Here is a 15,025-nt window from a genome sequence, read left to right as displayed (position 1 = left end):
CCACCTCTCCCCCACTCCCCCCCCACCCACCCTCTCGCCCCCCATCCACTCTCCTCCCTCCCATCTCTTCCCCCATCTCCCCCTCTACCTCCACCCCCAGTCCCTCCCCACTACCTAGCAATGTTACAAAATTTTGAGATTTTAAAAATCAAGTCTGCAATTTATCCCATCAGATAAAGCATAAAAGGAAGTTTAATTTGACACCCAATTCACTTTCATATCTCAAGTATTTAAAAAGTGATGGCCATTTTCATACTCGGAAATTAGCATCTTGTTCCCTATTGATTTTCTATGGACATAACAAAAAAAGCTGTGATCGTGGACAGTCAAAAGCCCATAACTTTCTTAAAAAGTAAGAGAACTGAATGAAATTTTCAGTTATCATAGATTGAAGCATTCTGAAACAAATATAAATCAATCTTACTTGGATGACCTGAAATTAAAGCATATGAGTTAGTTACCCAATTGGAGCTAATTTAAAACTTCAATTACTAGATCTAAACATCTATCTATTTCTTAATAAATGATTAACATTTTTAAATAGCCTAAGTGTCCAAATAATATTCACACAATAAAACATGATTTTTAAATCTCATTTACATTAATTTATAGGGCAAATGGAAGGAATTTAGTGTTCAATTGCTGTAAATTAAAGTCAATTTAAATCTGCTTTCTAGTGGGTTCCTGTGAATGCGCTGGTTTAGAACGTTCACATTGCACTAGATTTGTACCCTCAAATGCCCAGAAAAATACTGCGGGATATAATGGGCCCAAAATGAGCTACTCGCAACTTTAAACTTTGTATAAAGGGATCTTAAGAAGCCCTTTTTAATGTAAAAATAAATCAGCCTACCTTCTGTTGTCCCCTGTATGAGACCCTGCCGGTTGCCGGTGGTCGGGGGTTTAGAGGTTAATTTTTAAACTACTACAACAATTATATAAAGCCTTTAAAACTAATAATAGTTAAAGCGACGGAATATTCCAGCTTTATTTTCTGTTAATAATTAACTAGGCTGAACATCCTCGATTGGAACAGCCTAGGGAAAATCGCGTTTTAAACCCGCCCCCCTCTAAACGGCTCCAAAATCGCGCACACCCGCAGCGACAGATTTTCAGCGACGCTTCAGGTAGGCTTTGCAAGATACCTACACTACCCCCTCTCTACCACTAGTCCCTTCCCTCCACCCCCCTCTACGCTCCATCCCCTCCCCCTCTAGCCAACAAGGCAAATTTTTAAAAGAGCTTACTGAAATCAATATATTAGCTTGTAATGGTTAGCTGCGAACTAAATGTTAAAATACAATAGTTTTTGCAAGTACTTCTTACTGCCAACAATAAGGGTTGTCTGACCAACATTTTGGTAAGAGGTTATGAGCATACAATAAAATAATTATTGATTGTTATACATACATTCTAAAAAAGCAGCCACATCAGCAGGATCAATAATATCTTTCCCAAACACCTGTTGAAGTAAACATAGATAGATGAAATTGCAGCATACAAATTGTAAATAAACACATGATAAAAACAACATTGTAAAACTAAAGCACTAGAAGCAATATGTGGTAAAGATTGCCAAAATCACATGGAACTAAGAGCTCATGTGGATCTAAATGAATTATCCTAATGCAGTTGCATATAACCTGTAGGACTTTATGCACAAGTTTTGTGGGAGTTGCCAACCATACCTGGAGTCAATCAAACATATATTCAGGGTTCTGAAAGCCATATCAAAATGGACTTAACATAAGCAATTTCGTCACCATTTACACAGATCAGGAATAGTGACCGAACCCAACATGAAGAAATTGTACCTCTTGTCCCTGTATTCCAGGTAGGTCTCTAGATATTAGCCCAGTAACATAATCACTATACTATGTTACCTTACTCATCATCTACCATTGTTCATCACCCAAACCTTCATTTCATTTAATGCATCAAACTTACAGCTACCTTCACTTAATCGATTGTATCCATCAGACAAATACCTAATCTCTACTCTCTTGTGGATCAATTTTATCACGTGGAAGAGAGCATAAAATGCTGGGATAATGTAAAGGACTAGAGGTGTGCCGGCCCACTGTTGGAAAGAACTTCTTAATGATCTGACACATCTGTGCTCCTCTAACTAAATAATAGTGATATGAAGCTCAGACAGCCTACATGGAAGAACAAGTTTTTCCATATGCATATATGGTATTATGTATTTGTCAATGTCTGAACAATGGGAAGAATGAATGCAAATATCAAGCTTACACCCTTGTTAAATTTAGATTATTCTTTTCTTTCGTCTTCCAGGTTCTTTACTTATTCAGCAAAAGTCGAAGGAGATCCATGCGGAAAATTTCTCAGAAGGCAACATTGGTCCTGAATTTGCACCAGCATAGGATTTGTAATTATTCACCACAGAAATTACTGATAATTTAATAGCCTCATTTGGGCAGCTGGTTGGATTGTAACCTGGTAATTCAATACTAAGTAGTGATCCAATTTATCATTTCTTCCTTGTTTAGCCAGTAGCTGTAATAATGTAATAGGAATGGAGCGAGGTGGAGGATAAATGCGTGGTTGAAAGACTGGTGCAGAGGGCAGGGATTCAAGTTCCTGGATCATTGGGACTTCTTTTGGGGAAGGTGGGACCTGTACAGAAAGGATGGGTTGCACTTGAACCCGAGGGGGACCAATATCCTAGCGGGGAAATTTGCAAAGGCAGCTGGGGAGACTTTAAACTAGAATGGTTAGGGCGAGGGACTCAAATAGCGAAAGGTAGTAGACAGAATGGGAGGCAGGAAGCAGAAATGGGAAGCACTCGGACACAAGAGGAGAAAGAAAAAAAAGGAAATAAACAGAGAATAAGAGACGGGGGTTTTCTTAAATGTGCATATTTTAATGCTAGGAGCATTGTAAGAAAGGTGGATGAGCTTAGAGTCTGGATAGACACCTGGAAGTATGATGTTGTGGCGATCAGTGAAACGTGTTTGCAGGAGGGCTGTGATTGGAAACTAAATATTCCAGGATTTCGCTGCTTCAGGTGTGATAGAATTGGAGGGGCAAGAGGTGGAGGTGTTGCATTGCTAGTCAGGGAAGATATTACAGCAGTGCTTTGGCAGGATAGATTGGAGGGCTCATCTAGGGAGGCTATTTGGGTGGAATTGAGAAGTGGGAAAGGTGTAGCAACTCTTATAGGGGTGTATTATAGACCGCCAAACGGGGAACGAGAATTGGAAGAGCAAATATGTAAGGAGATAGCAGATATTAGTAGTAAGCACAAGGTAGTGATTGTGGGAGATTTCAACTTTCCACACATAGACTGGGAAACACATTCTGTAAATGGGCTGGATGGGTTGGAGTTTGTAAAATGTGTGCAGGATAGTTTTTTGCAGCAATGCATAGAAGTACCTACTAGAGGAGGGGCAGTGCTGGACCTCCTGTTAGGAAATGAGATGGGACAGGTGGCGGAGGTATGCGTTGGGGAGCACTTCGGGTCCAGTGATCACAATACCATTAGTTTCAATATAATTATGGAGAGGGTCAGAACTGGACCTAGGGTTGAGATTTTTGATTGGAGAAAGGCTAACTTTGATGCAATGCGAGATGATTTAAAAGGAGTGAACTGGGACATTTTGTTTGATGGGAAAGATGTAGAAGAGAAATGGAGGACATTTAAAGGGGAAATTTTAAGAGTACAGAATCAATATGTTCCTGTTCGGTTGAAAGGAAACAGTAAAAATTGGAAAGAGCCCTGGTTTTCAAGGGAAATTGGACATCTTGTTCGGAAAAAGAGGGAGATCTACAATAATTATAGGCAGCATGAAGTAAATGAGGTGCTTGAGGAGTATAAGGAATGTAAAAAGAATCTTAAGAAAGAAATTAGAAAAGCTAAAAGAAGATATGAGGATGCTTTGGCAAGCAAGGTGAAAGTCAATCCAAAGGGTTTCTACAGCTATATTAATAGCAAAAGGATAACGAGGGATAAAATTGGTCCATTGGAGAGAGAGTGGACAGCTATCTGCAGAGCCAAAAGAGATGGGGGAGATATTGAACAATTTTTTTTCTTCGGTATTCACCAAGGAGAAGGATATTGAATTATGTGAGGTAAGGGAAACTAGTAGAGTAGCTATGGATACTACGAGGTTCAAAGTAAAAGAAGTACTGACACTTTTGAAAAATATAAAAGTGGATAAGTCTCCACGTCCTGACAGGATATTCCCTAGGACATTGAGGGAAGTTAGTGTAGAAATAGCCGGGGCTATGACAGAAATATTTCAAATGTCATTAGAAACGGGAATAGTCCCCGAGGATTGGCGTACTGCGCATGTTGTTCCATTGTTTAAAAAGGGTTCTAAGAGTAAACCTAGCAATTATAGACCTGTTAGTTTGACTTCAGTGGTGGGAAAATTAATGGAAAAGATACTTAGAGATAATATATATAAGCATCTAGATAAACAGGGTCCGATTAGGAACAGTCAACATGGATTTGTGCCTGGAAGGTCATGTTTGACTAATCTTCTTGAATTTTTTGAAGAGGTTACTAGGGAAATTGACGAGGGTAAAGCAGTGGATGTTGTCTATATGGACTTTAGTAAGGCCTTTGACAAGGTTCCTCATGGAAGGTTGGTTAAGAAGGTTCAACTGTTGGGTATAAATGCAGGAATAGCAAGATGGATTCAACCGTGGCTGAATGGGAGAAGCCAGAAGGTAAGGGTGGATGGCTGTTTATCGGGTTGGAGGCAGGTGACTAGTGGGGTGCCTCAGGGATTACACAAAAAAGCTGGAGAAACTCAGCGGGTGCAGCAGCATCTATGGAGCGAAGGAAATAGGCAACGTTTCGGGCCGAAACCCTTCTTCAGAGGGTGCCTCAGGGATCTGTGTTGGGTCCTTTGTTGTTTGTCATGTACATCAATGATCTGGATGAAGGTGTGGTAAATTAGATTAGTAAGTATGCAGATGATACCAAGATAGGGGGTGTTGTGGATAATGAAGAAGATTTCCAAAGTCATTTTTCATTTGGAAAAATGGGCTGAAAGATGGCAGATGGAGTTTAATGCTGATAAATGTGAGGTGCTACACCTTGGCAGGACAAATCAAAATAGGACGTACATGGTAAATGGTAGGGAATTGAAGAATACAGTTGAACAGAGGGATCTGGGAATAACCGTGCATAGTTCCTTGAAAGTGGAATCTCATATAGATAGGGTGGTAAAGAAAGCTTTTGGTATGCTAGCCTTTATAAATCAGAGCATGGAGTATAGAAGCTGGGATGTAATGTTAAAATTGTACAAGGCATTGGTGAGACCAAATCTGGTGTATGGTGTACAATTTTGGTCACCCAATTATAAGAAAGATGTCAACAAAATAGAGAGAGTAGAGGAGATTTACTAGAATGTTGCCTGGGTTTCAACAACTAAGTTACAGAGATAGGTTGAACAAGTTAGGTCTTTATTCTCTGGAGCGCAGAAGGTTAAGGGGGGACCTGATAGAGGTCTTTAAAATGATGAGAGGGATAGACAGAGTTGATGTGGACAAGCTTTTCCCTTTGAGAATCGGGAAGATTCAAACAAGAGGACATGACCAGAATTAAGGGACAGACGTTTAGGGGTAATATGAGGGGGAACTTCTTTACTCAGAGAGTGGTAGCGGTGTGGAATGAGCTTCCAGTGGAAGTGGTGGAGGCAGGTTCATTGGTATCATTTAAAAATAAATTGGATAGGCATATGGATGAGAAGGGAATGGAGGGTTATGGTACGAGTGCAGGCAGGTGGGACTAAGGGGAAAAAACATTTGTTCGGCACGGACTTGTAGGGCCGAGATGGCCTGTTTCGTGCTGTAATTGTTAATTGTTATATGGTTATATGGTTAATAACATTAAATATTTTTAGGAGGATAATCATATTATTCAACAAGGTCATGGTTGCATCATTTTCTTATTATAATCACATATCCTTCCCTTAATATCTAAAAAGCTATCAATCTACATGTTGAATAGACTCAGTAGCAGAGCACTCATGCCTCCTTTAGGTAGAGATTCACAATCACCTGCCCATTATTTTGAGGTGATCTCGAGTTATAGATGCCCTCACCCAAGGAAAGTGCAACCCTTCATCTACCTTCAAGTTCCTTGAATTTTTTTTATACGATCACCCCTCATTTTTCTAAAATTAAGAAGGTATGGGCCTAATTTAGGTAAGCTTGCCTTGAATGCCAAAAATGCTGCACTTTCTCTGCTCCACAATTCCTTTGATGTTGAGACTAGACCCGTTCACACTTTTCCATGGCAAGGTATCTCTACTGTATTCAGTTGTTGCAATAAAAACCAACATGCTGTACCTGTTGAACCTCCATACCAACCTTAAGTAATTAGTGTTCAAGGATAACATTCAGGCACAGTGATATATTGCAAATAAAGTTTGCATTTGTACTGGAGAGGTACCAGGTAAGAACCATCTACTTCCCTTTACATTTGATGGCATTATCATCGATGAGTCCCAGACCATTAACATACGACGTCACCACAGACTAAAAGCTCAACTGGACCAGCCATATAAATATCCATGCATGTAATCCAGAAGTTTAGGCATTCTACGGTGAGTATCTCAAATCCTGACACAGCAAAACCTTTCAACCAGCTTAAGGCAGAAATGTGGAGAATGGAGTATTCTCCATTTGCCGGAATGGCAGCTCCAAAAACTCTCCAAAAGCTCATCATCCAACACAATGCAGCCTACTTAAGTATCAACTCATCCATCGCCTCTGCATAACTGTCACAGCGTGTACCATCCACGAGGTGCACTGCAGTTTCTCCATTGGCTTACTCAATCCAATGGAAACACAACCACTTGCAGAATTCCCTCCAATTTGCATACCATCCTGATTTGCAACTGTACTGGCCTATCTTAGTCACTAGAGTCTACACAGTGAAACACCATACCCATTAACACTCCGAGAGCAGCTTTATCTGAAGAACTTCAGCAGTTCACCAAGGGACCTAACTGCTACCTTCCCAAGAGCAATTCAGGATGGGAAATAAATGACCAATAATCCCCAGATCTTAAAAAAGGGGGGAAAAAAAACCCTGTTGTTTAACAGATTTATATTAATCTTCTGCTGCTTAAAAAAATATTTGCCTTTCTACATTTTCTACTGGTGGATAACCTTGAATTTGTCCACATTACAATCCACACATTATAAGGCTAATTTACATTCGCCAACTAATATAGATTCAGATGTCACGATAGAAGTGGGTTCTGAGGCAGCAACACCATCTGTTGTGCACCCATATTGCCTTTATCTTATCGCACTCATGCATCAACTTTTTTCTGTTTCTTTGTATATTTGTTAGCCGTCTTCTTCTGCTTCTCCATTCTCTTCCATCATGTTCCATCTTCTCTTGTCCCTTTCCTTTTCCGTCTCCCTCCACTTCACCAGTTTCTGTTATTACTTCCTTTCTTCCCTTCCCTATTCTTTAATGCCTTTCATGCTCCCAATCTTTATCTCCATTTCATCGGTCCCATTAACATTTACAGCCACTTAGTCTTGGTGAAATCAAACCCCCTTTTCCAATAACACTTCACAACCCTAATCTTATTTTTGGTCTTTTACAATATGCTACTAAATTTAAATTCAAGTCTTTTAACCTACTGTCAGTAGTTACTTAAAAAATAAAGGTTGGCTAAACTCACCTTTTCAAATTGCAGTTTTTCATGAATAAGCAAAGGGAAAACTGGAATAACACATTTTGTTTTCCAGCGCTGACCAAGGATACAAATACTGAGGTACACATCATCTTTCCTTGGTAATATCACACCTGGACAGGTTATCTGAATTAATGGAAGGTGGGGCAAAGGGAAGTGGGGGGTGGAAAAAAAAGATAACATTTTACTTAGTACTTCAAATACTAATTTAATTATCCTTGTTACTCATGTCTAGTCATTCTAATAATTTGAAAATTACAGAATCTACAAGATTAGCCGTTTTTGATATTGAAAGCCATCTGCAAACCTATAGACATACACCTTCACACATTTTGTAATACGAGAATCCCTATAAAGAGACCATTTGTTTTGATCAGCAGTAGCAAAGTAGGCCACTTTCTGTACTCTCGTGTGTCCTCCACAATTAAGTAATGACCTCCTAAGTCCCAGCATGACAAACAGCATGTGCATTAACAAAAAAATGCACAACTGAATGCCTGGATTCCTCATGCTATAATATTTATTTCATGTTATCTCCCTTTCGACTTTTCACTTTCCTGGTGGCACGTATGCAGTTGGTTCCAGCAACTTGGAACTGCTGTCACAGTTTTTGCATTACTTCCAGAATTCTGGTAAAGTTCATATATATTAAAGAAAACTGGCAGATACAAGATATAGACCTATTGACAATGTAGTATTAGCTATTTGATTTATCTATTTGTATACAAATGTCTTTGAGCCATTTTAACATATGAAATAACACTTGCATGACTTAAGGGGAAGTGTATGTGGTACCTTCTATCCATATTTGATTGGATGATTTCAATACCTTGTTTTGTCTTTATCTAAATATGATTAAAGTAGGATTACCATTCTTTTCCTCTGGAAAATTTGTGTTTTTATTCTTCTGTAGCCAATCATATTATTTATAATCAGAGATGGATGATATTGAAGGATCGTAATTCTTTCATAGAAAAAAACATGGATTTATAAGAAGGGCTTATTAAAAAAAATCTTGTATGTTATATAGGGAGGTTTCACGGCAGTCGGTCATGACCCATGACCCGTACTGTTGCTACGCTACTCCAAATGGATTACACGCGATGAACTGCAGGTAAGCACTTACCATTGTTTCCAGCATAGCTGGTCCGTTAAAACACGCTGAAATTGTCAATTTTTGCGCTGCAAATGATTATGGAAATCGGGATAAGTGTGAGAGACATTTAGCATACTTCAGAATTCCAAAAGTGAGGAGAAATGATGGTAGATAGAAACGAGAGCTGAAGGGGACAACCAGAGTGCTTGGCGAACATTGGCCGTTTGTTTACTGCATTTCATCAAGTAAGGTATTATTTATGTTTTTTCTTGATTCCTTTGGCATCTAAAAAGTTTCAGAAGTGATAAATCTGGCTGTAAACTTTTTAAATCGCCCATGGTTCTCGTGGGTTTTTACATACAAAATGAAAACGCATCTGAAGAAAAATTTACAGCCCGATTTATCACCTGAGAATTTTTAGATACCAAAGTAATCAAGAAAAAACACAAATAATGCCTTACTTGATGAAATGCAGTGAGCAAACACGATAATTCCCAATATTTTCAATGTTTACCAAGCACTTTAGCTGCTGTAGTCTCTTCAGTTCTCGCTTCTCTATACCTTCATTTAGCTTCACTTTTGGAATTCTGAAGTTGGGTACATGTCTCTCACACTTAACCCGACTCCCACAATTTTTTTCAGCAGAAGAATTCAACAGTTTGGCGGTTTTTAACAGGTAGGAAAGTACGCGTTTCTAGCATTAATAACATATACCGGAAGTGCCGGATGTCTTCCAGTTGGATTTAGCGGCTCCGTGCGTCGAGCCCTATGACCCAGTGACCTTCCGTGCAACCCCCCTATACTCTGAGGCTCTGCCAGTTCATGTACATTGCTAGTAAGCAACCAATGAGGCATCTTTCCACATAGGTAGTGATATTCCAGTTAAAATAAAGATCTTGGGATTTTTGACTAACCACTATAACTATCAACCTTGATTGGGCATTCCAATCCCCTTCACTGGGAATAATTGTTTACTTGGTGTGCCGGTAACTAAGGACTCGATCTTTGCATTTGATCTTAAATCAGATAACTGTCTATTGTTGCATTCTGTTTAACACAAAAGCATAAACATAACGAGCAACTAATTTACTTTTACAGACGTTGATTTGATTGGGATCGGTCGTTTCAAAATAAAGTTAAATTGTTTGTACTTGTCAAACTTATAGGCCATTCTCACGTTACGAGCTGACACAAGAGGTAACCCGAGTTAAACCTCGTGGTAATAACGTACGATTAATGTACGGCATTCGTGGACGCAACGTAGTGCATCATGGCGCTAACGGCAGATTCTCGTGTAACTTGTCTACTCTTGCAAAAAATCAAACATGTTTGAAATTTTCCACAAGTCAATTTTACTCTTGTGGTTAATAATTGAAACATTTAAACTCGATTTAAGAACGTAGTGGCCCGTGCGTTTACCTTAGTGTATCGTGAGTCTACCGTGGGAACTCTTTAACTCAGCGGGCAGGCAGCAGCAGATTGTCGCTCCCTTCAGTTTCCCAGCGACAGTCACCTGCCACGCGAGAGAGATCATGCACTGTTGTAGGTCTCCTTTCCACGTCGGTGTTTCTGTCTTTCTCCACTCACTGTTGGCCCTATCTGTCACCACCCCCACCTACACCCCTCTGCTTCCCGGCCATGTGTGTGACCCCTTCCCTCCCCTCTCCAGCTCCCCGCCCATTGCACATTCAATCTTCATGTCGGCAATGCCAGCAGGTCCGCGCCAGTCACCGGAGACGTCAGGACCAATGGGACATCGACCCCCAGGCCCACCAGGCCCACTGCAAGCACGGAGAACCCAGAGACCCACAGCCAACAGCAACTCCAGCACAGCCCCACTCCAACTCCAGAGGAACCCGGGTTGCGGATGAGGGGATGCAGCTCGGGCTGTGGGCGAACTGCCACTTGTCGCCGTAGCGGCCCATCGGGGAGCGGGTTCCTGTTGGTCCTGACGTCTCCTGCCACTCCCCTGTACAGGAGCTGAGACTGGGAACTGTACCGCCCTTGCAGGTGAGCAGGAGAGTGTGGTTGTTTGCAGTTGCAGAGGGAGGGGGCAAGGGCAGTACAGTTCCCAGTCTCAGCTCCTGTCCAGGGGGGTGGCCGGAGACGTCAGGACCAACGGGACACCGACCCCCAGGCCCACTGCAAGCACGGAGATCCCAGAGACCCAGAGCCAGCAGCACTCCAGCCCAGCCCCGCTCCAACTCCAGAGGAACACACTCCCTGTAGGGGCAGAAGCTGATGGTGTGCAAGGTACGTCTTGTTCTTGGGATGGCGGATGAGGGGGTGCAGCTCGGGCTGTGGGCGAACTGCCACTTGTCGCCGTAGCGGCCCATCGGGGAGCGGATTCCTCTGGAGTTGGAGGGGGATGGGGGTATTGTGCTGTTTGATCTCCCCCTGCTATCCCAGGGACAGGGAGACACAGCGGCTTTTGAGACTGGTGGGCAATCACTTCCAAAGTTCTGCCCACACAGTCAGTACACCTCTCCTACACTTGTCTCCCGCACTAAGATCACCCCGCAGCGAATGATCCCAGCCTAACCCAAGAGCCATGTCACCCCAGACAGATTAATGACGCCCCCCCCCCCCCCCCCAACCTCTCTCCATCTCAACTCACGCCTCGGCACCAAAACTCAGGAGGCGAACCTTGAGCTCCGCCTCACAACAATCTGATGTGCACATCCGTCCACATTCAAAGATTTATGGGGCTTTCTCACGGGGCGACTTGACGCAAGAGGTAACCAGAGTTGAACATCGTGGGAACCTCGTACGATAACCATACGGCATTCGTGGACCACCGTGGCGCTAACGGCAGGTACTCGTGGAACTTGTTGACTCGGGAGAAAATTCAAGCAAGCTTGAATTTCTCCAAGAGTGACTTGTACACTTGTGGTTGAACATTGAAACATTATATGGACGTAGTGGCCAGTGCGATATCCGTAATAACTCTTGCGTTTACCGTGGGAACTCCTGCGAACGGTGAACCTGGACAGAGGGGACAGAAGGCGAGTAAAAAAGCTGGTCTCAATATCGCCAATGGAACATGTGTCCATCGAGGACGTCCCACCTCATTGTCATTGTTGGAGAATCTTTTTCACTGGAACACTTGCAGAGATGGCTCCCAGAAAAGCTCAAAGAAAGCGGGTAAAGCATGTCAGAAAGGTTTTTGCCATGCAGGAGAATGAGGAGGAGACGCAGCAAGAGAGACATTATTTGTCAGCTCATTAAAGAGCTCGGGTGAAATTCTGACAAAGTGTGTGAAGTTTTTATCCTCTTCGCACAGCACATTAAGCAGTTTATCATATTGTCCAAATAGAGGTCTCCGTTGAAAGATGGGCTTCACCCAGTGAGACTTCCTCTTAATTCTCTTTTTAATTAATCTCACCCATCTGCCTTCACGCAAGCGTCCTCGATTCACATAGAGGGCTGCTGCATACAGCGCGTCAATGAAAAACACCACCATCCTGTACTCCAAACTACTTAGTACAAGCATGTCTCCAAATGAGCCAATTCAACCAATGGAGGATATTTATAGTGTGAAAAAAAAGTTACATCATTTGTGCCACATGATGATTTAACAACACTTCACAGTTCACAATGTTCATTCAAGATTTAACGGGAAAGCTCGGGAGACAGACAAGTCACTCGCACAAATAACAGAAATGCCGAGTACCCGTGGGAACTCTTTATCTGCCCCCCGTTATATCGTGTGGTATCGTGCTAGACCACGACCACGTCACTCTGGTTACATCTTGCGTCAAGTCGCTCCGTGAGAAAGCCCCATAAATCTCCCGTCTCCCCGCAGTGTGTAGACATGGCAGTAAATTCAATTAAAACATATCAAACCTGTGTGTTTCAAACAAATCATAAGTATAACTGCTCTGGATGGTGCGCATTTTCCCTTTGTAGGTCACATCAATAGATGTGGCCGCTATGAATTATATCTTCAAAACAAAGCCACAGGATGGAGGTCTTCTTTAACACTGTTGCTTATTAAAACATAACACTGTTGCTTATTAAAACAAAACTTCAATCAGGATTGGCTCAAGAGTAACTCGGGAGACGAACTGGGAACATCGCAGAAATGACAAGTAAACAGGAAACTGCCGTCTACCCGTGGGAACTCGGTTAACCTCTTGATCTTTCACTTGTTATATCGTGCTCAACCACGACCTCTTCACTCGGGTTACCTCTTGCGTCAGCTCGTAACGCGAGCATGGCCTTTTAACGTCTAGTGAACTTCAAAAAGATGCAAAATTCACAAGTTTGCAATAACAAGAGGTTGCCGCGAGTGGCACTACATCACGGGTAGCACCCGAATGGTTTCCTCTGTTGAAAGGCTTCTGGAGGAGAGTACACAGTTTAAGAAAAGCATATAATAAGGTTCCAGCATCTGCACTCGCGTGTCTGCATAAGATGAAGGCACGTTATTGAAAAATATAAACCAATTAAAAATATGAACCTAACGGAAGCTTTACAATTGTAAAAGTATAAATATTTTAAACAAGATTGCCCTCATGGAGAATTAAAGCGCGTATGTAAAATCAACAGGCACCATTGTAAAGAGAAATTCTGGATGATCAATTGTTTCTAATATCTAGGATTTTAACAATCGCGGCATAAGTTATTTTGACAGAACGAATCGACGGTTGCACATATCTAAAATAAACTGGTTACTGTTGATGGGAGTTTATATTTAAATATCGCATTACTCGTCTACTAAATCTACATTTACGGTGCTGGTGTAATATTTTAATTCTGCAGTAAGTAAAGAGGTTATAATGAGTGTCTTACCGCGTGGATTTCAAGTTGAATGACGCACTTGAGAACTTTTTGAGGCATTTTACAGATTCACCAATCTGGATGAAAAATAACAATTAAAAAATAAATTAATTAAAAGGTTTGTAATTTGGTGACATGGAGGCATGTTGCAATCGCCACCGCTTCGGAGAGCGTCACGTTTCCTTAGTGAATTAATCACGCCTGATACAGTCTGAACAGCAAGAAAATTAGACACTTTCAAAGGGTGGGGAAACAAATTCACGTCGCCTGGTAAGGGGTTCCCGTTATCGATACGGCATTGAGTCATCTCATTTTCAAAAGAAAGAACGAGAATAGTCAAATTGACATTTAAAATCTAGATTTGATAATTTTTGAACAAACTATCAGTCTATCCAAATGAACATTAATGAGATCTGGAAAACTCCAACAGAAAGAGTATTGATTTCTTTATAATTTATTTCAACATGAATGTTAAAATGAGAAATTAATCTCAAACACAAATCCGAAAGAACAGACTAGGTATTACATAGTGAAGTACAAAATGCTAGAGTAGCTCGGCAGGTCAGGCAGCATCCGTGAAGGGAATGAACAGGGGGTATTTGGGATTGCGAGTGGTCGGCTGGCGCTGTGCCCACCTGTCTCCTACCCGTCTCACTCGGTAGCGGGGTCCGGTCGTTGTGCTGGGTCCTGGTCACGGTCCCAGGACGGCCCCGCTCCTAACCCCAGCTGGGTCGTTGTGTTCGGTCCCAGCCCCAATACCAATCCCGGTCCCGCCTCTTACCTGGCTCACTCGGTACAGGAGCCGGGTCGCTGGGCGAGGGCACCCAGACCCTACCCGTGTCTCTCGGGGCCGGGTCTCACCCCCCACCTCCTGTGTGTGTCTCTCAGGGGGTCGGTTTGCTGTGCTCGGTCCCAGCCCCGGTCCTAGTCCCAGTCCCTACCTGTGTCTCTCGGTCCCAGCCCCGGTCCCAGTCCCAGTCCCTACCTGTGTCTCTCGGGGCCGGGTCCCAGTCTCAGCCCCAGCCCCTACCTGTGTCTCTCGGGGCCGGGGCGAGGGCACCGGTCGCTGCTCTCGCTCATCCGCTCCTCTAGATGATGTTGTGGAAGCCAAAGACACCCGGTTCCCTCCGCTCTGCCGGTCGTGTCAGGCGCTGTGTCTGAGCGCTAAACTATTCCCTCCGGACGGACGGCCGACGCGCTCCCGGCTTCACTTCTCTTTGAAATAGTTTGCAAACGGGAATTAAATGAGCACCTGGGCCCGGCTAATTATCACCGTCACCCTTTGATGCCGGTTGCCATGGCGACGCACCTCTGACCCGTCTGCTGAGCATTGATAATGGACGACGGAGATTTTTCTAAACTACTTTTATATATTTACATGCACCAGTAATTTATCGTTTTCACTCTAGTTGGATATTCTGCGTCTTGCTTTAGGTTTTGTTGGCCCCCCTCAGCC

General features: G+C 42.6%; 1 protein-coding gene across 4 annotated transcripts in view; it reads right to left on the bottom strand.

Annotated features, from left to right (window-relative positions):
* LOC129695648 (spermatogenesis-associated protein 6-like) overlaps nucleotides 1–14,901 on the bottom strand; it is an 83,698-nt gene extending 68,797 nt beyond the window's left edge. For 2 of the 4 annotated variants that reach the window (XM_055632794.1, XM_055632796.1), the window contains exons 1-4: nucleotides 14,555–14,901; nucleotides 13,582–13,646; nucleotides 7,680–7,817; nucleotides 1,411–1,462 (exon numbers count right to left, since the gene is read on the bottom strand). In XM_055632794.1, coding sequence (XP_055488769.1) covers nucleotides 1,411–1,462; nucleotides 7,680–7,817; nucleotides 13,582–13,629 — 238 coding nt within the window. In that variant the 5' untranslated portion in view covers nucleotides 13,630–13,646; nucleotides 14,555–14,901. Of the gene's footprint in view, nucleotides 1–1,410; nucleotides 1,463–7,679; nucleotides 7,818–13,581; nucleotides 13,647–14,510; nucleotides 14,524–14,554 lie in introns of those variants that run through there. The other 2 variants (XM_055632795.1, XM_055632797.1) reach the window with 2 other exon arrangements.
* Nucleotides 14,902–15,025: the final 124 nt, after the last annotated feature.

This window comes from Leucoraja erinacea, chromosome 3, assembly GCF_028641065.1.
Source record: "Leucoraja erinacea ecotype New England chromosome 3, Leri_hhj_1, whole genome shotgun sequence".
Taxonomy (NCBI): Eukaryota; Metazoa; Chordata; class Chondrichthyes; order Rajiformes; family Rajidae; genus Leucoraja; species Leucoraja erinaceus.
Note: the sequence above shows the minus strand (reverse complement) of the source record. Positions and strands in the feature narration are given on the sequence as shown.